The 23,207-nt window shown below is 37.5% G+C and overlaps 1 protein-coding gene and 1 long non-coding RNA gene across 4 annotated transcripts in view; one reads left to right on the top strand and one right to left on the bottom strand.

Annotated features, from left to right (window-relative positions):
- Positions 1–23,207, bottom strand: part of LOC106879773 (uncharacterized) — a 46,380-nt gene that overhangs the window by 14,980 nt on the left and 8,193 nt on the right. The window contains exons 2-3 of the mRNA XM_014929469.3: positions 21,690–21,737; positions 3,784–3,824 (exon numbers count right to left, since the gene is read on the bottom strand). Of these exons, the coding sequence (XP_014784955.2) occupies positions 3,784–3,824; positions 21,690–21,737 (89 nt within the window). The remainder of the gene's footprint in view (positions 1–3,783; positions 3,825–21,689; positions 21,738–23,207) is intronic.
- The window catches only part of LOC128249493 (uncharacterized), a 29,195-nt gene continuing 13,230 nt past the window's right edge, over positions 7,243–23,207 (top strand). Inside the window, exons 1-2 of one of the 3 annotated variants that reach the window (XR_016244432.1) lie at positions 7,243–7,711; positions 13,184–13,243. This is a non-coding gene — a long non-coding RNA (uncharacterized LOC128249493). Of the gene's footprint in view, positions 7,712–9,010; positions 9,282–13,183; positions 20,286–23,207 lie in introns of those variants that run through there. The other 2 variants (XR_008265595.2, XR_016244433.1) reach the window with 2 other exon arrangements.

Below are 23,207 nucleotides of genomic sequence, written 5' to 3'. Positions count from 1 at the left end.
ACTAAAACGGAAGGATGTAGGAACAGAATAAGAGAGACGAATATAGAGACAAACAGAAGGGCTAATACACAGAGGGTCGGATATATAGACATATAGATGGATAGAGAGAGAGAGAGTAATAGATGGCTATAGAGATGGACTGATAGACTTCTACACGGGCAGATAGTCGGATATACATATATATATTTAGAGAAAGACCGACGGCTAGCTTGTTCAAGAAAGTGTGATTGAAAAGGTGGGCGGATAGATAGGATGGATAAACAGACAAGGAACTAATTCGAGACAGGCACAGAAGGATCACAACTACACACAGACAAGTGTACGGACAAGATGAACGTAGCCAGACACTCTATACATAAATACATAGATTATGAGAGAGAAACTGATAAACACTCAGTCTGAAGGAAACACACATATATATGTACGTGTGCGTATATATATGGAGAGAGAGAGAGAGATGTGAAGGTGAGACTTATGTCGAACAAAGAGAGGTTGGGTTGATTATTTAGCGACGACGGCACTCCATTTGTGGTAGAAGTGACAGCTTACATAGTGTGGAAGACAGCTAAAGGGACAGTGTCGCCTCCTGACACAGCAATGACCACCACTTAAAGTGTCTACCGACAGCAAGAGAGAGGAAAGAAATGGTGGTGCATTTAGAAATGGAAATAAAAGAAGACGACATTGAGAGCTGCTACACGGAACCATGGTGGGGAAAAAAAACCCTGAGAGGACCAGGAAGGGTGAAAGGGAGAGATAGTGCAAAGATGTGTATATATATACATGCATGTGTGTATGTATATTATATATGTGAAGTGTGTGTATGTGATTCGTCTGTCGTATCTTTCCTTACAGTGTTATCTATCTTTGACGATCTCTCATTCTCTCTCTCTCTCTCTCTCGTGTGTGTGTAAAAGAGGGGGGGTTAACATGGAGTGAAATAGAATAAAGGGATAGATTAACAGATATATGACATTGAGACGTAGAGATGAGAGACAGACGAATCTACATCGATAACACATACATATACACAGATATTATAAGAGCGAAGTGTGTATACATATATATATATATATATATATATATATATATATAGATACACACACATGTATATATAGATACGAGACACTGCGTTATAGAACAAGCAATGTTCACTACACACATACATACACATATATGTAAAGAGAAGGGGAGAATAACGATAGATTGATATGTATAGGCTTGGCTAATATAGCGATAGGCAAACAGGCTACGAGATATAACAAAAGATATATATGTATATATGTGTATATATATATATACTATAAGATATAACGATTGACACAATGTATAGACGAGAAGATATATACATATAACGATAGACAAATATTGTATAGAGGAGGCTATATAAAGCTAGACAAATATGTATAGACGAGGCTATATAACGATAAACTGTTGGAGATGGTGATATATATATATATATATATATATATATATATAAATAACTATAGTGGTGGTTTAGCCGAGAGTCGATCCTGTTCAAAGATATTCTAGCCATGGCCATCCCATCTTTTTTTTCTATGCACTGTGTTGTCAGAGCTACAATATTCAATTGTATTCTTCGCTTTCTTAAGATAGAGGAAAATTTGATTGCTATTTCTAGCAGATTGAGTGATTAAATAACGGCTGGTGCATAAAATGGTGAGTATACATGGCAAGACAATTAATAAGCGGTAAAGGAAAACTACACACACTGTATGTATGTATGTATATATACATGTGCGTGTGTTTAAAGGTATATATAAAGACGAGAGCGGAGGGGGTCCATTATTTCCTCCTAAGTCTACTCACACTCTCTCCTTCCAAGATAGACAAGTGCGTAGCAAGTGTGATGAAGGCACTTAGCATTAGTGCTGATGATGATGGTGGTGGTGGTGGTCTCAGTTTTGCTGGTGGTGACACGGTTGGCTGGAAGGGAACTGCAACCAAAATCCAACATAAGGGCCACTACACATATTACTGGGTTTCGACGAGCCATCGACAGAACCTGTCCACACGGTGGTTTGACTCGCAAGAAATAGCAACCGAATCTCCTTCAAATTACGTACATCACCCCCACTGTCTGAGAAGAAAGCACACAACGGACATTGTGGTCCCGGGTTCCTTGTATATAAGAAAAAATGGGATGGCCACAACTGGAATGGCTTCCATCGTATGCCTGCTCGGTTAGAGCTATCTTAGGGCTAAATAACACCAGTAATGTTACGGCAATTTTATATCAATCAGTCTATCGACACACTACGATCTACAACCCCGTAAATACACACACGCATAACAGATCTTGTGCATATATACATAATTATACGCAGATATACAAACATAAGGGGGGGTGGAGAGAAAGAATACAAAGTAGGTTAAAAGGAAAGGAGGAGGGCTGATTATGGTATCAGGCTTGTCCAAAAACGAGGAGAAATGGCCTAAACTGATTACGATAAGAGATTTCAATAGATGTTGTTGTAGATGTTAATGTGGTCGGTTGCGTGGAGAGAGTAAAAAGAACCATGATAACCGAAAGGGATCCAGTATGTGTCTTCCTTGTGTAACATCACCACCACCACCACCACCACGAAGACAGTTCATATTCTTCCTGTTGGACAAAATTGCCAGGACCATAGGCGTAGACGGACGGGGTAGACGACATGTGCGAAATACCAATATTGCAACGACATTGCTGCTGGTAGGGAGGGATGGCCATTGCAATCAAACCCGACTACACACATTTGCACAAACGTATTGCTTTTAACACGCACACACACGAAAGCGGCAGAGACCAAGGTGTCCGAAGAGGAGGTGGCTAACAGTAAACCAGACAGTGCAGGTGAAGGGTCAGTGGTGTTTCGCCAGTTGTGCTTTAGACAACATGTAACGTAATAAAACATGACAGCCCCCAAGGACAAGACTGGATGCAGGTTGTTTGCAGGGGAGACTCAAATTCTACCATTTCAACAAATATATTTCAGAATCTTTTATATCTTTTAATATTTCTCTTCTTTTCTTTTTAAATATTTATTTTATATTTTCTTATTACTTTTTTTTTCTCCGTTAGTTCTTGTGTTTCATTTCATGAAGTGTGGAGTTGGGGGTTTGAGGTGGTAAGAAGCTCTCAGACAATCTATTCAACATATAGAAAACTGGAGAAATATAGAGTGAAATAAAGCAAGTCGACCCACCGAGGGACCCTTAAAATTAAGGTGAACAGTAAGTGTGGAGGCCAAAGGACATGGGACTGTATTTTCAAGAAAGTAGATGACAATTAGAGAGAATCAAGTGGACGCCATATTGGGGGAAAAAGTGTCTGGATGTGGTTTTGTGTTTTGATCGCGGCAAGGATGTCTTTTTTAGGAGGGTGGCGACATACAGAAGGGCTGCAAAGATAGACGAACACTGCTTTTATGGATCCACCAGCTTCAAAACAACCATTTCCGACCAATAAATAACCAAGTGAAAAGACTAAGGTAGCGTAAGGAAATGAATCTTGATTTTTCACAAGAAATATTAAAAATAAAACCAGAAGAGAATATTCCGAAAGCATTTACGAAGATTAAAATCAATGGTTTGTGGGGAGATCGTTGAAATATCATCAAGAAGAGAGGAAAAGGTTTGTTATTTGTGAGAAAAATAATCAACGATGTCGGCCATGATGTGTGAGAGAGAAAAAAGTAAGAAGCGAGAAAATATTAAGGACAACGACGATGGAAATATGAATAAATCTACACACATATATAGAGAGAAAGATAGACCTACCTCCGGTTCAGGTTTCGCTGGTGACCGCTTGGTTTTCGGAGCTGAAAAAGACGAAAGAAGACCATCTACGTTAATGTAGGTGGAGTGTGAGGACATTTGGGTAAAAAACCAGTGAAGAAACACTTAAGTCCCACTCACAGCACTTTTGCAACAAGGTTTGAAGGGCTCGTGGTCGATGGTGGGGGTCATCGGTGGGGGGGAGAGAGTGTTCCTGCCCCGAAACGGAGGCAGAACGGTGACTATTAAATGGAGTTGGTCATAAACAGAGAAATAAAACTAATGGACAAACGTGTCTACCTTTAAAAAGAGCTTCTGTCATCGGTGAAGATGGACAGTTTGGTAAGGAAGAAAGACTAGGGTCTGTGGAGCCATTGATGGTCCAAGTAGAATGGAGGTCGTGACACGGCAAATTTGCATATTGTCCGGAAGCTTCAGAAATAATAAAGATGTCAGGTTGTTGGGTTATGAAAGAGAAGAGAAAAACCTGCCGAGTCTTTTCAGTGGAAACGGCCAGAGAAATATTAAAAGGTAGGACTGAAGGGTGGAGGAAGTGAGGTTTAGATTTGATGGAAAGCGAATGGGGTTGAGAAAAATAAGATGGAGAAGAACTTCGAGACAATAAAATAGATATTATTTGGTTGGTGGTGATGGTCGTATATGGATTGAGGGAAGGAGAGGGAGAAAGGCTCAGTGAATTAGTAGATGGCAAAGATAACACCTCATGGAGGAACACACACACACACGTATCTAAATGAAAAGAAAACTGATGGACGTAATCCAGGGTTTCGATATTTATTAAAGATGTTGGATAACTGCAAATAAAATCATACAAGATGAAAATATATAATTCTTGCCAATCTGAATATTAACAACATACAGACGGAGAGCTGGTGCTGTTGAACCGCCTATATAATATATGTATATATATATATACACACACATATATATCGTGTGTGTGTGTGTTTGTGCCTATGTAAACGTGTTTAACTATGTAAATGTGTGTGTAGATGTTTTGGTGAATATTTAGCCGTAAAGGTGCCTTTTGAGAATATGTGTGATATAATGGATATCTATAAACACGAGATGTTTATATATATTGTGTGTGTATGTATACACATCACATACACACACACATACTGCACACTCGTGTGTGACACAATAATCACATATATGTATTTATGTATGTGATTATAACACGAGTGTGCAGTCTGTGCGCAGTGAACGATGTGTGCGTGTATGTATATGAAGTATACTATCTACCTATATATACATATATGTGTGTGTATGCAAATGTGAGGGCGAGTGAGTGTGTGTATGAATGTATGTATAGTGTGTACGTATATATACACATATATATACATATGTAACGTTTTCCGGGCTATATATTCATACATACACATATACATTTATCCAGAAAGAGAGTGTGTGTGTGTGAGTATATATATGTATGTGTACATACACGATCGGCCATATTAGATGGAGTAGCTGGTGGTTTATTGATTTGGAAAAATTGAGTGGAAGTGAGAAATATAAGAGGACAGATGATATAAAAGACATTGTTTTACCATCAATGTCAACTAAATGTGGAGATTTGTGGAAAAATAAACGACAGAACAGGGAGATTCGCCATTATTAGTGAAGAGGGTGAATGTAGGGGGGGGGGGGTAGTTGCTGCCACGAGTGGTCTTATGTGTATATATATATGTATAAATATCTATGTGTTTATAGATGTTATATAAAATGTGTGTCTCTTTAAAAATCTGTGTAGAGTCGTTATATAAAATATGTGTGTATATGTCTATACAATCTGTGTGTGTAGTCGTTATGTATGTGTGTGTCGATACAATCTGTGTGTATTGTCGTTATATAAAATGTGTGTATATAGTAATACACGAATTGCAAGTCTACAGTATATCTATCTATATATCTATAAACACACGCGATGTGTGTGTATAGTTAGTCGTATTATATACACTGTTAAAATCGTCACATAAAATCTGATGTCTAGTCACTATACACAATCTGTGTATATATGATTATATAAAATCTATGTATATAGTCATAGTACACACAATAACGATTATGCAGATTCGTCATATAGAATGTGTGTATGTATTATATACAATCAATCTATATAGAAATATGTGTGTGTGTGTAATCTTTATGTGCAAAGTGTGTGTGTATGGTCGTTGTATACAATCTGTGTGTGTAAAGTCATTATTCACAATGTTTGTATGTATATATGTATGTTTGTGTGTGTATACAGTCGTTGGACGACATCTCAGTGTGTATAGTCCTTATTCACAATTTCCGTGTGCTTATATCGTTGTTCACTGCGCGCGTGTCTATATATATATATATAGTCGTTTATTCACTATATGTGTGTATAGCCGATTATTCACTGTGTGTATAGTCGTTATTCACAATGTGTGTGTATAATTTTCATATACAATGTGTGTGTGTGTCATCGTTACATGTACTTTTTGAGCGTATAGTCGTTATATACAATCTGCGTGTGTTTATACATGGTATACAATGTGTGTAGACGTTATATATATATACAATCTGCGTGTGTTTACAGTCGTTATAGGCAATCTGTATATCTACTGTCGCTATACGGAGTCTGTGTGATGTGTGTATAGTCGTTATACACAATCTGTAATGTATGTATAGTCGTTATGTACAATCTGTGTGCTTACAGTCGCTATATATAGTCAGTGATGAGTGTACAGTCGTTATACATCATGTATGGTCGTTATACACAATCTGTGATGTAGGTTTAGTCGTTATATACAATCTGTGTGTGTATAGCCGCTATATACAGCTTGTGGTGTGTGTCCAGTCGTTATACACAATCTGTGATGCGTGTACAGTCGTTATACACAGTCTGTGATGTATGTATAGTGGTTATATAAAATGTGTGGTGTGTATGTGAGTGAAAGATGGTCTCGGAGCAGCAGATCTACGGTGAAAACATGGTAAATACCTTTAAAAGCGTTTCGAGGCATTGCTGAAAATGAATAGTCGACGGATTGTGAATTTTTCCTTTGTAGTAGCATGAGTTCTTCAAGTGCGGAGCAAATGAATAGTTAAAGTCTGTTGCAGTGTCGTAGCGACAAGTGATGGTGGCTGTGTGTGTGTGTGTGTGTGTGTGTGTAGCAGTGGGGCAGTGTGTAGCAGTAAGTGTGTAGTAGCAGTGGGTCGTCGTCGCCGTCGTTGTTGTTTTCGATGTGTGGAAGCGAGGAAAGACTAGAGAAGAAAGGGGAGGAGAATGAGAAAGAACAGCGGAGACGGAGGCTGGAGGGAGAGAAAGAGGCGAGAGAGGAAGATAGGGATAGGAAAATAAGCGAGTATGTGAGAAATGGTTGAAGAAGTGAGTGAATGAAAGAGAGAGAGAAAGAAAAAAAGAATAGGAGGAGAGTGAGAAAGAATGAGGGACTGATTGAGAGCGGGAATAGAGTAAGAAAGTGAGTAGGAGGAGAGAAATAAAGAGGAAGTAGAAAATGAAAGAAACAGGAAAAGATAACTGGAAAAAAAAAGAGAGCGTAAAGGAGGAATAGAGTAAAAGTATGAGACAGGGAGAGAGAGAAAATTAGGAAATCGTGTGAAATGAAGAGGAAATAAGTGGAAAGTGAAAGAGAGAGGACGAGACAACTGTGTGAGGGAGGAGGAAATTAGATGAGAGAAAGGGTAATAAAGAGGAGGAAGGAGAAGGTGAGACAGGAGGAGATAACTGGAAAGAAAAGATAAAGAAGGAAGGAGTAGCAGGAAGAGAAAAGAGAGTAGGAGTGAAGTCTATCGAGGGGGGAGTTCTAGTAGTAGAAGCAGCAACGACTACCTTTGACAGAATGGAATGGTGAGCAGTCGTGAGACTGCTTTATTTATTGTTGTATTCGAAATCGAGGAGAGACTTGGTGTCTTTTCTACAGTAAGTGGATCTTGGTTAATTCGTCAATGTTTTAAACAACATATTACCGTAGACCCACGTTAATCGTAGATAGCCACAGCCTCTTGTTTTTCCCCAGTCTTTCTTTAGACCTCTCCCAATAAAACAGTTTTCCAATTCCTAAGTAAAAAAAAAAGAAAAACCGACAAAAAAAATATACTTAAACGACCTTATTTACACGATCGGATCATCTCAAGTGGTGTAAAAAAAATGAACATCAACCAACTCAAAACTCGATAAAACAACATAAAATCTATTTTATTAATTTGGCATTTATTTATTTAAATTTAACTATGATAAGAACATAAATAGAGGTGCTTCGGGGACACACTCATCGTTTCTTTCCATTTTCATTGACCTCTAGTTTTTATTCCCTCACAGAAATTAGATATTTGGGTCTCTCTAACTTGACATAGATTCTATGTATATCCGTGTACGAAGCAGAGAAAACACCGCAGGAAACTACCATTTATTATTCATTTTTTTCAGAATAATTTTTTTTAAATGATGAATTTTCCAATCGTTATCTTTGTGTTTTGTGAAGTGTCCATAATTTGTTTAGAGATCGAATCTAAAATTAACTTAAGGAGACGGTTGTAGTAGTGTTCTTGTTCCTATAACTACTACTAATACTGCACCTGACCTAAATGTCTGTGGTTCCATCCAAAGAGAAGAGATTCTCACTGGCTGAACTAAGGTATCAGACCTACTTGGAATGGGGGGTGGCAGCAGCTCTTATAGTTGCTGGATTTAAACGAAATCGGTTCGGATTCGGTTTCATTCTGTGAGTCTCACCTGCTGTATTCTTCATGTGAAGTTAACAAACTCCAGAGCCAGAACAAGTTACCTACATTAATGTCAAGGCCACAATGTACTTTGATGGCAGCTTTTAATTACAACGCTAACCCAAACCGTTTCACATCCATCTGCTTTTGAACACCTGGGCTGTTTCGGTCATATAATCAAATCACCATATTTCAATCGACCTTTTTAAAGTGCTTTCCAAGATTTCCGGTTGTTCTAAAGAGAAACCCCGATTTATTTTTTAATTAACTTATGTTTGTTTTCTTCAGTTTCATTTAAATCAATTTTTGTTTTGTTTTCTTTAAAAAAAAACCCCAACAAATATACTAGATTTCCGCCGCCCTTTCTCCGTCGTGTTCCATAAAATATTAACATTTATTTCACTCTGACAAATAATCTGCTTCACTCACACTCGGGTCTTTTCTAAAGATCTACCTACATCTATCTCTTCCTCCTCCTCCACTTCGTACATGGCAACAACGTTCAATAATATATTTCTGTCGTTCTTCCCGACACAATCGAAGAATTTCTCTGTTTCAAACACATTCGGAAATGTCTGAATTAGTAAGAAGGTGTTGTTTGGACACTGTCTGCTTTCTTCTCTCCACCACTTGCTGTCTGTCTGTTCAGACATAATCAGTCTTCCCCGATCTTGCTTTATTGTCATCACGTGTATCACCAGCAGACACTCGACATAGAAAGAGGCCGATATCTCAGATTCCGTTGGTTGAGCGCTTTACACTAAGAGGTAAGCTCTGTCGCGACTCGGTTTCGATTCTTGGTTGAAGTAAATTGCTAATCCTTTTTGAGGATATACACGTTCCCTCTGTTCTTTCCCCTTTAAATATAGGGCCCTAAACGTTTTCTCCCCTTTAAATACTGTACCCTAAACATTTTCTTTGTACCTCACCCCCACCCCTATAAATACTGGGCCTTAAACGTTTTCTCTTTGTCCCCAAACGCCGACGATCATTCGATGTAGGGACTATTGTGGTTTCAGTTTCAAACCCGCACTTGTGTCCCCAAACCGAGAGATCTAACGGTGCCTTGCTAGCCACAAAACAAACCAACATAATCTAATAATGTTATGGACTTTACTAACCATATCTCGACTATCGTCTCTCATAGATAAAACTGTCACCAAAGATAATCTTTAATCCATTACAAATCACACGAGTGTTAACCCGATGCCATGTGCCAAGTATTTCATCAGTCTATAGACATCTTAAAACCAGTTCTACTTGTGTAGTATTTCTTTAAATTAACGAAACACCAGCCTTTATCGATTGTTAAGACTGAGAAATGTCCTAAAAATACACCAAGGTCTGCTTGGACACTCCCACATAGCTACGAGTCAGTAACACCGTATTTGACTGTTGAATGTTTTAATTCGTCATCGACAGGATGTTTGGTTCGTATCAAACAGACAAATAAAGAATAATGATTAAGTCTCCGTGACCAGCTCTCCACACCCACCTGTTCTAATCATTTTTACCTTACATCGTCAATGGCCTTAAGAAAAGGCATCACTACCACACACTCACACATCCCGTTCTCTCTTGGTGGTGGTGAGGAACAAAAAATAAAACAAAAAAAAGTGCTCTAATCGCGGTCTTCGCCTCGACTGGCAGTGTTTAAAGGTATGGTGTCACTGTGAGTTGTATATCGAACCTACGACCTTTTCGCACAGGGTGTCCACCACGTTCAATGTCCAGAGTACAGAAACTATGGGAAATTTACAAATAAGGCAAGGCATTTAACATTTAAATTACACATCGATTAAATTGTGTGTGTGTGTGTGTGTATGAAGGTGTCTTGTCCTTATCCCAGGTCGGATCTCATCGATCGAGCAGATATTTGTTCAAAGGCATTCCACCCATGATTATTTGTCTTCTTTTAGTAACAGTATACAACGAACTACATTAATCAGAATATCATTTTTTTCTTTTTACGCCGTAGAAGTATATTTTGAAGGTGGCTGCTATTTCTAGCGGGTCGAGTGACCACATAGAGTCAATGTGTAGTCATATAGCCACGGTGTGTAAACATCATGTAATATAACATATTTCATGTAGGGGGTATATAACATTATGTATTACTAATATGTAGCCAGTTAATGGTTGTATATAACAGTATGATATCATATGTATCCATGTAGATGTATATAAAATTGTGTAGTTCGAATATATAGCTGTCTAGTGGTATAAGACATTACATAGTGTGATGTAAGACCAGGTAAAAATATATAGCAAGATGTAATATTATAAACTACTACACGGGGATATATTTCAATATATTACTTACTATATTAGATGTATGTGTATGTGTGTATATATCTTCTATTTTTTTACTTTTTCAGTCATTAGACTGCGGCCATCCTGGGGCACCGTCTTATAGGATTTTTTCAGTTGAAAGAATCGACACCAGTACTTATGTTTTTTTTTTTTTAAACTAGTACTTATTCTAACAATTTATTTTGCTGAACCGCTAAGTTACGGGGGAGGTAAATACGCCAACACCGGTTGTCAAGTGGTGGTGGTGGTGGGTGGGGGGACAAACAGGCTCACACACACAAATATAACATATATATATATATATATATATATACGATAGGCTTCTTTCAGTTTCCGTCTACCAAATCCACTCACAAGGCTTTGGTCGGCCCGAGGCTATAGTAGAAGACGCTTAGTTGTGTAGCTAACAAAATTAATATTTCCGTTCAACAAGATTTATTTACTTTTCAAGCCCTCAGTGGCACTGAAATAAATACCAGCAATATACGTGTGTTAATTCAAATTACTTTACGTCTACCGTTACAAACTAACCTATGACGTCATTCATCCTGCTAAAAATAGCAGCCAACCCTGTAATAATCACACCTTACTGTCTTTAGAAAAAAAAAAAAGAAGACATTTAGATAATGTAATGCTAAATATACTGTGTTTGAATATTAAAACCAAAACAAAATAGATGGTCACAGCTGCGGCACCTTTCGTCACAGAGCTGTTGACCTAACCATAAACAACTGACCTTGTGTCTGAAGATGTAATATCAGATCTGTAGTCAGAAGTTTACTACAACTGACATATTTATGTCAAATCAATGGATTTCTGGATCATTCTGACTAACAGACATGTAATATAAACTGACCTGGAAGGTTGTAAGTCTGATGGCTTTGTGAGTTTTCTGTGGAATAGTGTAACCTGTGAGCTGTCCTTAAATAATAACTGCACTGAAGAAAACATTGGTAAACAGTTAAACTTATAATCAGAAAACAAAGCTGGCCATTTTAAATAAAGGGGCTTATATATGGGAGTATACGAAGGGATTTGCACTACTGAGGAAAATATCTGAGGTTCAAAGCAACATTTTAACATCCTTTTTTTTTTTACCATATTTCTCTTGAAATACACTGCCTTAGTTTCAATTAATTTAGGAGGAGAATTTAGTAAAAAAAAAACAAAACAACTTTGTCATTACTAAGACAGTGTTTAGAACATAAATGAACAAGGAAGATTGGTGGAAGATTTTAATTTAATCCACTTTAAAACAGAAAGTTTGTATCAGAGAAGCACGAGTGGTGTCAGGTGGGTGGGTTGGTATGAAAATGGTTAAAGGAAGTGGGGGTAGAAGGAAGAATGAATTGCATTGGATAACCCTCAGCATAACACCGGTACTATCAGTTATCCATAAACTCATGAAATCTAAAATCAACTGCAGCATAACTTTTATTCTAAAGCAGACAAGCTACCATAAACCACCTGGTTACAACTTTCTAATTATTTGTGCTGCTTTCACTGCCGCCTCCCCTTATACACACGTGTTCTGAGCTCAGCCAAAGCTGATGTAACTTTTATTTTTCTCCTAAGTTATTGACAATTTTCTTCTGAGTTGGTTTCCTAGTATTTGCACAAAGTGACATATGCTTGAGTTTCAAACTAAACCGGCTTTTAGCCTCACACAGACAGCTTGGCATTTTCTCCACCATAGTAGAATCTCATTTACATTGATTTACCTAGAAAGCATCCTTTGCCATCTACCTATTATTATCTTAACTTAATCCTCATTCCTATATACACTGTGTAGTTAGTATACCATTGAAATGATGAAGCTTAGTCAAGGCTTCAAAACAGGACACGCAAAACAAACCTTAGCACCGTTTTCATAAGTATTTAGTTTCATGTTCAATTAGAACAGTGAGCCTCAAACAATGCACCAAACCACATAGTTGTGACATAGAATTAAAAAGAAAAACAAAATTGACGGTTTTAGAAAATTCAAGTTAATGCTTCAGTGACTTGAAAAAAATATGTTATTCATAAATTTGTTATACACTAGTATGACCAGTATAATAAGGAAAGCAATAAGTTTTCTACACTATTTTCTCATTTTTAACCTTTTTGCTACCAACCCACCTGAGACCACCCCTACTGGTTCCATGATACAAACTTCCTGTTTTAAAAGTGATCTAAATTAAAATCTTACATCAAAATTTCATGTTTTACTTCTAAACACCAACTTAATAATGACAAAGTTATTTTATTAAATGTTTCATTATCTTGAAAAATTAACTGAAACAAAAGCCGTGTATTTTACCAGAGATTATCATCGTTTTCTAATGCTCACTTTTTTTATACTTCCATGGGTCAGGCAGATTTTCAATGGCCAGCTGCCCTTCCTGTGGCCAACCCTCATGTGGGGCCAAGCAAGGTAATATTTCCCCTTCACAAGATTGTTTGTATGATGGCCAAACTTATTTACAACCATCACATGATATCTAAACAAAAGTACCACACAAACACACACATGATGGGTTTCTTTCAGTTTCCATCTATCGAATCCACTTCCAAGGCTTTGCTTGGCCCAGAGCTATAGTAGAAGACACTTGCCCAAGGTGCTGTACCATAAACACGGTTTTGGTTTGCTATAGTAGAAGACACTGGCCCAAGGTGCCTCAAGGTATGTGAATGCACTGTATTTGCTTAATATCAAAATATTAGACATTTACTGAACTACATATTAATCTCATGCATTAAATTAAATTAAAATATTTTAATAACGAATTGAGAATCATTTACTCTATATATTTAATAATGAGGGTTGGTGCTATGCATAAGGCAAACCAGGCTGTCACCAGGGGGTACAGCACAAATTCTGAACAACTTCAAAAATTTCTTCATCTAATTAAAAACAAGAAAGCTTAATTATGAAGAGAATGGGTGAGGTTGTCCCGGAACAGATGGGTAGGGTGGGATGAGATAAGAAGCCTATGTGGTGTTATAAACTGTCACATGGTTTGTTTTGAAACATTTCAAATTCTACCAGATATCAGATTAATTTGATGATGTGCAGGATCATAAAATTATAAATTATGTAAAGAGAGTGGTGGCTGGAGGAATATGTAGAAAAAAAAAACTGGAAAAGGAAGCACATTTTATAGGGATGAATGAGTAGGGTGCACATTATAGGGATGAAAGAAAGGGGTGTGTACTTTAGGGTAGGAGAGGAGTATGCACTTTATGGAGTTGGGAGAACACAATGAAGGACTAGGAGAAAAGGTCATATATTCAAGAGCTTGGGGACTAGGAGGGGGTGCATACTGTCAGGCTGGGAGAAGAGGGTGCATATAGAGCTAGGAAAATGGAGCACACATTGCAGGGCTGAGAGAGAAAATGCAGATTATAGGGCATAGGGCTTGGAGAAGGAGGATGTGGAATATCAAGACAGGAACCCTGCTAATAATTAGTATTTTACATTTAGACTCTGAAGGGACCTGCTTTGTTGTTTTGGAAACAGATTTTCATCTGTCAACTCTGCTTAATTCTTAAATGATTGACCACTTTGGAAAGCCAGTAAGATAGATATGTAGAATATCACAAAATGCTTTGTGGTATTTAGTTACATCCCTGTATAACAAGAGCAAATGAGAGCTATGTTGTTACTTGACTTGCTAGAAATAACAGCCAGCTCTCTTGTATACGACATTCTACTATCTTAAAGATAGAAGGGCAAAATGGACAACTTCATCTTTGGTTTGTGAAAAAGATGAGATGACTGTTCATCACAGGGCTGACTTAGGGCTAAATACGCCAGCAAACTTAGTTTAACCCTAGTTGCCATCAATGATTCTATCTTCCATTTCTCTAGAGTCAATAAGTACCAGTTATATATTGGTGTTCATTCAAAAATCTTTACCTTGTCCCCTCAATTTATGTCCTTGTGCCCGTGCAAAAAAATAAAGAATATTTGACAGCCTCTGCTTCTTAGAACTGGCTGCTTTTGTACTTCTTCCACCCAAACCCCTGTAACCTGTTAGTCTCTCCACCTCTCTTCACCCTTGTTGCATCCTATTCCCTAAAAATAACCAATTACATCATCGAAATCTTGAAGCTATGAAATAATGCATGATCAATTGAAAACAATATGAATAAATAAGCATTACATTTGAAAAAGTAATCTGAATGCTAAAGGATTGAAGTAACATAGGACCTCCCATCAAAATTTCATGCTAATTTATGCTCCAAACCCCAACTAAAAAGGATTAATTGAAACAAAAGTTATGCATTTCAAAAGAAATAACGTAATAAAAAGGTTGATTTGAAAACCTAGTTTTGTTTAACTTTCCCTGCAAAGTGCACAATTCTTGATTCAATCTCCAGTGCTTCTGTAATCTTTTGAACTCTTTTGATACCAACTTACTTGAGACCCTCCCCGCCTGATTCTATGCGATAAGTTTCTGGTTTTAGAGTGGCCTCAGTTAAAACTTACTAGAAAATTTCATGTTAATTTATTCTGGTCATCAGCTTAACAACAACAAAGTTATTCCACTATATTCTTCGTTATTTTCAAAATTAATTCAAACAAATGCAGTGTGTTGCAACAAAAAATATGGAAATAAAAGTTAAGGGTTTAAAGATGGCTTGACAAACTTTTATTTTTCATGTTTCTAGCTGAAGGAGTGTCACTGTCATTTAGCTTCTAGTGAAGAGGATGCTTGAATTACACCAAAGTAATTTAGCCTCCAAATAAACCACTTATGTCGCTTAATTTAGTAATGTATAATATAAGATAAATAATTAACAGTCATCATCATTTTACATCTGCTTTTCATGCTAGAATGAATGGGTCATTATGGCCCAAATCAGTTCTTATTTGGAGACAGACTGGAGAGCCATGTCTCGTTCATATATTCCATTGTGACACAGTTTACCAGCTGGATACCATTCTTAACACTAAACAGGTTACAGTGTACTGGACGAATTTTATTGTGGCACCAGCTCTAGTGAGGTTATCATGCCTTTAGACATATTAAAGGATCCTTTCAATTCTACATTGTCCCCACTCATTTGTTAACCACTGAACACAGTTTGCTGGATGCATTTTATTGTGGCACCAGCACTAGTGAGGTTGTTTTCTACCCTGTTACCCTGAAGAGTTTTCACTACTCTATGGTATCACTGTACACTGAACATAACATGATCAGAACAGTGAACAGAAGTGAACATTAACAGAACTAGGGGGAGTAGGTGAGAGAAACAGTAATAAGTGTGAGAGGGTGGTAGTTGAGGGAGTAATAGAAGAGAGAAAGAGAGTAAAAGTGATGGCAGCTACATATCTGTTGGTGAAAAAGAGTGAACAAGGGATATCAATAATTAAAGTCTGGGAGAGACTGCCCAAAGTATCACATAGTAGAATTGAACCTGAAACCATATGGTTAGCAAGATTCTTACCACACAGCCATGCCCGTCTCTGTCCCACTAAATGTCACCCTCCTCTTTTATCACCCATTCTGTGTCACTCATCGTAGACCCCAACCGTTTTTTTTTTTATCCAGTCCTTCTTCCTCTAGGGCATCAAGCCCTTGTAATTCTCTGCCTATCCACAATATTTCTCCTCAAGTATCAACTTGAAGCTATTCAAGTTAAACACCAATTCCATCAGTCTGACCAGCCGTTGAAGATCCGAGTTAGTCATCGGTAGACTTTGCTCATGATCTCAACAAAAAAAGGAAAAGAGGAGATGCTGTAATATATGAATGTCTACAACTACTTTGTCTTCCTTTTCACCAACCTTAGGCATTAATCGAATAAATAGAGAGGTTGAGAAAAGACGGTGGATAATAGAGTGCGGACAGCTAAATAGTGTACAAGTTATTTAGTAACAATCAGAGTTTAATTCCAACTGTCAACTTTGCTTTTTCACTAATTTGTGGGTCATTGATGAAACAAACTTACCAGTCGAATAATTGAGTTGGTATAAAATGTAGCTTTGAGTCTCGACAATTCCTAACATAGGCAAAGGGCCATTTATTTTTGAGAAGTTAGTGAATAAATCGACTCCGGTAATTTGACTGTTATTTTATTTTATTGACACGGGAGTGGTAAAATGCAAAAATCAACCCCCAAAAGAATCGTAAACAGACCAAGGACTAAGTAACAACCACAAGCCCTCTGTGTTCAACAACATTGAACCAATCGACTGGTTTGATGCTCCACTGATTCTACAAATCGACGACTCTGATAACAATAATTATTTTAACAAGGAAGTTATTCGTGTTCTATTTTTTTAGCGCTACTCAATTGGATAGTTTTTCTAAAGTAATGTTTCCCTCCACACAACTTCAACAAACAAAGCAACTTTGGTAAGTGTGAATGTTCACAGGATCCAGATATAGCTCTGTTTGTGCGCCAACACCAACATTGCAGTCAGGTGTCAACAGTCTGAATGTAGTAAGGTACCAATCATGGCTAGAGTGAAATAAAATACCAATAGTCGTAATGTAACTGCCAACACTTCTTAATGTAGTAAGGTGCTAATGTAGCTATATAGTGTAAATAAAATACCAGGAAAGGCATAGTGTAACGTAGTAAGGTACCAACACAAGTCAGTTTCAATGTTGTAAGGTACTAAACACAGGTATAATGTAATAAACAATCAACACAGGTATAATGTAATCAGGTGCCAATATATTTCTAATGTATTGAGATACTAACATAAGTGCAATAAAAATATCAACGCAGTCTTCATGTAAAAAGGTACCAAGACAGTTTTAATATCAAAAGGTACTAACACAACTATGAAAGTAGGATCCGATGAAAGCTTTTCAACGGACTGTAATGGCACATGTGAGTTCCCGCTGTATTTCTATTTAATATGTAAAACGTTTCTTTCGACCATATTACAATTATAATGTAGGTAGATGCCAACCAACAGCTTTAATATTATGATTGTAAGGTTAAGTAGTAGATTTAATCCGTCATCGGCTTTAAATCCACAACCCGGCCATTTGGGTATCTTTAGTATAATATATTTTATTAGAGGTAATCGTACCAGGTCTTCTGTTTGAGGATATCACGTTCCTTTCCTTCACTGAAAAGGACCGGGGTCGCGGCCCATGAGTAAATAAAACAAAAGGTGAAAGTTAAACCAATATTGTTCTAATGTGTTACGAAGGTCGATGAGATTTAATGCGTTAAAAAGTCCAGCCGGGAGAGGTTAACGTAACAAAGGTCAATTGACAACGGATTGGAGGCTTCCGTGGACCTACCACGGATCATTTGGAATGAGGTTAAGATCCAGAGAGGAAGGAAAAAGACAAAATAGCTCGGTTACATAACGGATGTCGACAGGAAAAAAAAACCCAGTGTTGTTATTATAGTAGTAATAGCAGTAGCAGTGGTGGTAGCAGTCAGTGATTGTTGTTGTTTAGAGTAAACCTACGGTTAAAGGTATTCCAACCACGACTATCTCATCTTTTTTTAAAGTTATTTTGGACGTTTCTATTAATTAATGTGTCCTGTCGTTATATAAGACGGGTCGGGTGAGATTTTAAAGTTTAACTGCTATTTCTAGTAGAATGGACGACTGCGCACCCTCACGAGATCGACAATGATGGTAGTAGTCACAGTAGTGATGGTGGTAGTGGTGGTTGTAGTCACAGTGGTAGTGATAGTTACAGTAGCAGCAGTGGAGTAACAGGAATAGTTATAGTGGATGTAGTAGTAGTAGTAACAAAATAGTAGTGGTAGGAGTAGTAACGTAATGCTGGAGCAAGCAGCAGCAGCAACAGCAGAGACGTGGTCGTGGTAGAAGTAGGTATAACTGACGTGGTAGCGGAAAATTCAGTATCCAGAAGCATACATTGTATAAAGGAGGAAGAGAGAGAAAGTAGAAGGGAAGGATAGAGCGGGAGTATGAGAGAACTCCCTGTCCCTCCTACCACTACACTACGCTAAACCACAAGGAAGCCTCTACATGGTCTATCAGCCTGCTAGAAATAACAGCCAATTTCCCCGCGATCATATCTTGATGTTATAAAAAAAAACGAAAATATGCGATGGTCGTATTTGGAACATCTTTGATCATAGACTTACCAGGGGCTAAACAACACAAAGGATTTCGCCACAATATTTCACTACAACTACCAACAATATAATCCAAATATTACCTAGCACTTGCCAAGGACTAAATCTATTCACCTTATTTTGTTTGTTTCTCTTTTCTTTTATTTAATGTTCCAGTTTTGTGCGGATAATTCTGTAAAATCGATTTTGATTTCATTAAAATTGGATGTCCCACCGAACACTTTCCTCTCTTCGTTCATTATACAACAACTGAGGGATTTCTGTAGGTTTTGACGAATCCACCAGAAAGCTGAGACATGTAACCGATCCGTATTTTTAGTGTGACTAACCCCACTCTCAAACTCCCTTTTATACCCTTTAAAATCGGTGTCACACGAGCACATGTATTTAACAGAATTTGCTTTATGTGAGGCCTAAAGGGACCACAGGTAAGTCCTAAATTAACGACGGAATGACAATAAAAAAAAAAAAATTCCTAATGAACATTTTCTTTATACGCTTTGAAAATTGGGGTCACAAGAACCCCATGTAGTTGATAGAACTGTTCTATGTAGCAACTTAAGTTCTAAATGAACGACGGGGTACCCCACAAAAAGGTGGGGGCATGAGACCAGTTAGCAAACTCGGCCTTCAATAGAAGGAACAGATTTTCAAACCTCTGCTGTGGTACCTTTATCTACATCGATTTGATTTTTTTTTTTTTGTTTTTAAATAGATTCTTCCGTGTGTTTTCTAAGGTATCATTTAAGAAGAGAGAGAGAGAGTATGTATGTGTCGGTGGGGGTGAACTGACTGGAAGGGGTGGCGACTGAGTTCCAATGAGCAAACAGATCTATAATCAAACGTTTTCCTGCCCTGACCATCTCGCTGTGTTTGCAGGAATAGCGTATCTAGGACTACATTATTCAATGTCTTTACCTTTTTTTTATTATTATTATTGCAAAGATGTTTAGGTGTAAAATGAGATATTTAGCTCCTATTTCGGCCGAATGACTCCACAGAGAAGCAACCAAGTGAGATTGAAGTTTACTTCGATTATTGCTGACAGATGGGAAAATGGTTCAGAGGAAGAATAGGATTGTACGAGTAAACTTAAAGAAGCAAGTAGTTAGTCGGTAGTGATTTTTATCGTCGTTTAGTTTCAGGTTAGCCTTGCTCCAACAGACCCACAATCACAGACGTTCCAGATATGGCCATCACATCTTTTGGCATAATTATATCTTTTACTTGTTTCAGTCATTAGACTGCGGCCATGCTGGGACACCACTTTGACATTGTTGAATGTATCTTTGCATTTTTAAGGCAGTCGTGTATGATTTGAGAGAAATTTGACTGCGATATCTAAGTAAGTCGAACAACTATGTTGAAGATCCCTCGTAATGGTAGATTGACAGCTTTTTCTGGGATATTACCCCGTTTGCGATAAAAACCGTTGTTAAGCTAACCGTTTCCTCCTCTATTCTACTCCATCATATAACATTTTGCATATGGCTGTGTGGTTAAGAGGTTTGCTTCGTAACTATGTTAACTTCCGTGTTCTATCCCTTTGCACGGCACTTTGGGCAGGTGTTTTTTTAATTTTTATTATGGCCTTGAGTTGAACAATAAATACCTAGTGATTGAAATTTGCTAAATAAAATTGTAGAATCCTGCTCTGTGTATGTGTGTGTGTGTGTATATATATATATATATATATATATATATATATATATATATATATATATATATATATGCTTAAAATTATCACAAAAACTGCAGTTACTCAGAGTTTCACGTTTCCGCTCGTCGGACAGTTGCGTCGAACGGGAACGTGAAACTCTGAGTAACAGTTCTGTGATAATTACGCAGTTTTTATAAAAGCATATTACTCTACCGTTGGTATTCGAGTACTATCTTTCCGCCCGTTTTTTTTCTCTGAAGTACTCACCTCTGTGTGTGTGTGTGTGTGTGTATATATATATATGCTTGCCTAACACAGGTGTTGTTTTTTATGTTGCATATATACCCGCGAAACGTAGCAGCATGAATAGATAACAATAAAATAAATATTGAGGATATATGATCGACAAACAGGTAGGTGATAGTGGTATGCCAGTATGGCGCCTTGTTGAAGTAACTTTAGGACGGCAATGCTTGGAAACTACTGCTTTTGATAATATTACCTGTGATTATAATAAGCGGCTCCTACTGTGTGAGTACACACACACAAGCTCGATTTGCAACCAAGTGATTTGGAGTTTTCATTGCATGGCACCTTGGAAAGTGACATCTCCTCTGGCCCTGGGCCGACCAATGCCTTGTGAGGAAATATTTGGTTGACGGAAACTGTGTGGAAAGCCGTCGTGTGTGTGTGTCTGTGTCCCAACCCATCGCTTGACAACCAGTGTTGGTTTGTTTACGTTCTCATGACATAGTGGCTTGGCAAGAGGGCGGAGCTAAAGAATACGTACACCACTCGTTTTCAGCGTAACAAAAACCCTAAACACCGGGTGTGCTTATTTACTTTTGCCAACAAGAGACCCACAGAACAAGTACTTGTGGTCGATTTGTTCAACTAAACCCTTCAAGATGGGTTCCAACATGGCCACAGTACAATGATTGAAACAAATTACACACAATCTCTAACTTTCTGCTTTAAACATCCTCACCAGCAGCAATATATCGATGCTATTCTGTCCTATACTACGATATTAATATCTCCAGAATTCACATACCTGATCAATATCACCTCAACTGTCACCTGATTCGTTACTTAAAATGTCACAATCAAAATATAAGAATCCATTACTCACTTTTGGTGTCACTGGCTTCCAAGGACCCGACTGGGGGGCTTCCATCGCCTGAAATAGTTTTCAAATAATACTTTTGAAAAATTTTTCAGAAATTTGAATAAATGTTTCGGAATAAAATATGTGAAATGAAGTTTATATTAATGAGAAGAATGCACCACACACACACACACATACACGTGTGTGTGCGTGCATGCATGCATATTTACATACATACATACACAATGGAATGCTTCTCATAAAGGTGACATTAACCAGGTGATGTATTATGAAAAGTGGTCCCAATAAGTGTGTGTCTGTATGTATATATATATATATATATATATATATATATATATATATATATATATATATGTATATATATGTATGTATGTTTATATTTATCTTTTACTTATTTTAGTTAGACTGAAGGGTTTAATCTGGTACTTATTCTTACAGTCTCTTACCAAACTGCTAAGCTATGGAAACGTAAACAAACCAGCACTGGTTGCCAAGCAATGGTTGTGGTGGTTGTGGCAAACACACAAATTATGCATATGTGACCGGCTTCTACATTTTCTGTCAACCAAATACATGTGCAAGGCGTTGTTTGACCTGGGGCTGTATTAGAAACCACTTGCAACAGTGCCACACAGTGGGAATGAACCTGAGGCTGCATGGTTGCAAGGCGAGCTTCTTAACCACACAGCCATGCCTACACACATATATATATTGAGGTCTACTTTGTCTTTCATCTTTTTGGAGTCAATAAATTAAGTACCAGTTGCGTACTGGGGTCGATCTAATCAAATGGCTGCCTCCCCCTAAAATTTCAAGCCTTGTGCCTAGAGTAGAAAAGAATATAGATGGTTTTGAAGTGAGTTCCACTGCACAGCACTTTGGACATGTCTTCTACTATAACCCTGGACCAACCAGAGCTTTGTGAACAGACTTCGTTGAAAGAAACTGACAGAAACCCATCATATATATATATATATATATGTGGCTGTGTGTCTGTCTGTTTGTCTACACATCACAGAATAGTTGTCACCATCATACTACAAGTGGTGTCCTGCATTTCCGATCTGCTATGAATATATAGGGAAATATGATTTGGGAAGAGGTGAGGGTTAGCAAACACGAAGAGCAGCATTTGGTCATTGGATATCTGTCTCAACAAATTCCATCTGGCCCATGAAAGCATGGAAAAGTGAACATTAAAATGATGAAGATTATATACGTTAGTAGTAAACAGAGATGGATCAAAAAGATAAATTCTGTCTGACCCATACAAGTATGGAAAAGTTGATATTAAAAAAATGATGATGATGATATGCACACATATTCATAAATGATCTCACAAAGCTAAACCGAAAGAAATCGTGTTAAATTAACACCCTAACATCTTAGATAATGAGGTATAAAAGATTGGATTTCAAAAGTCTAACACATTCTCTAAAAGAGCAGATGGTCCCAGTTGAAGCATCTATGATTTATATGGCTATTTGAAGAGGTTTAGCTTACACTAAACAAAAACAACAT

Source organism: Octopus bimaculoides, chromosome 15 (genome assembly GCF_046866305.1).
Source record: "Octopus bimaculoides isolate indiv1 chromosome 15, ASM4686630v1, whole genome shotgun sequence".
NCBI classification, from domain to species: Eukaryota; Metazoa; Mollusca; class Cephalopoda; order Octopoda; family Octopodidae; genus Octopus; species Octopus bimaculoides.
The sequence above is the reverse complement of the archived record's forward strand: the minus strand, read 5'-3'. Positions and strand labels throughout refer to the sequence as shown.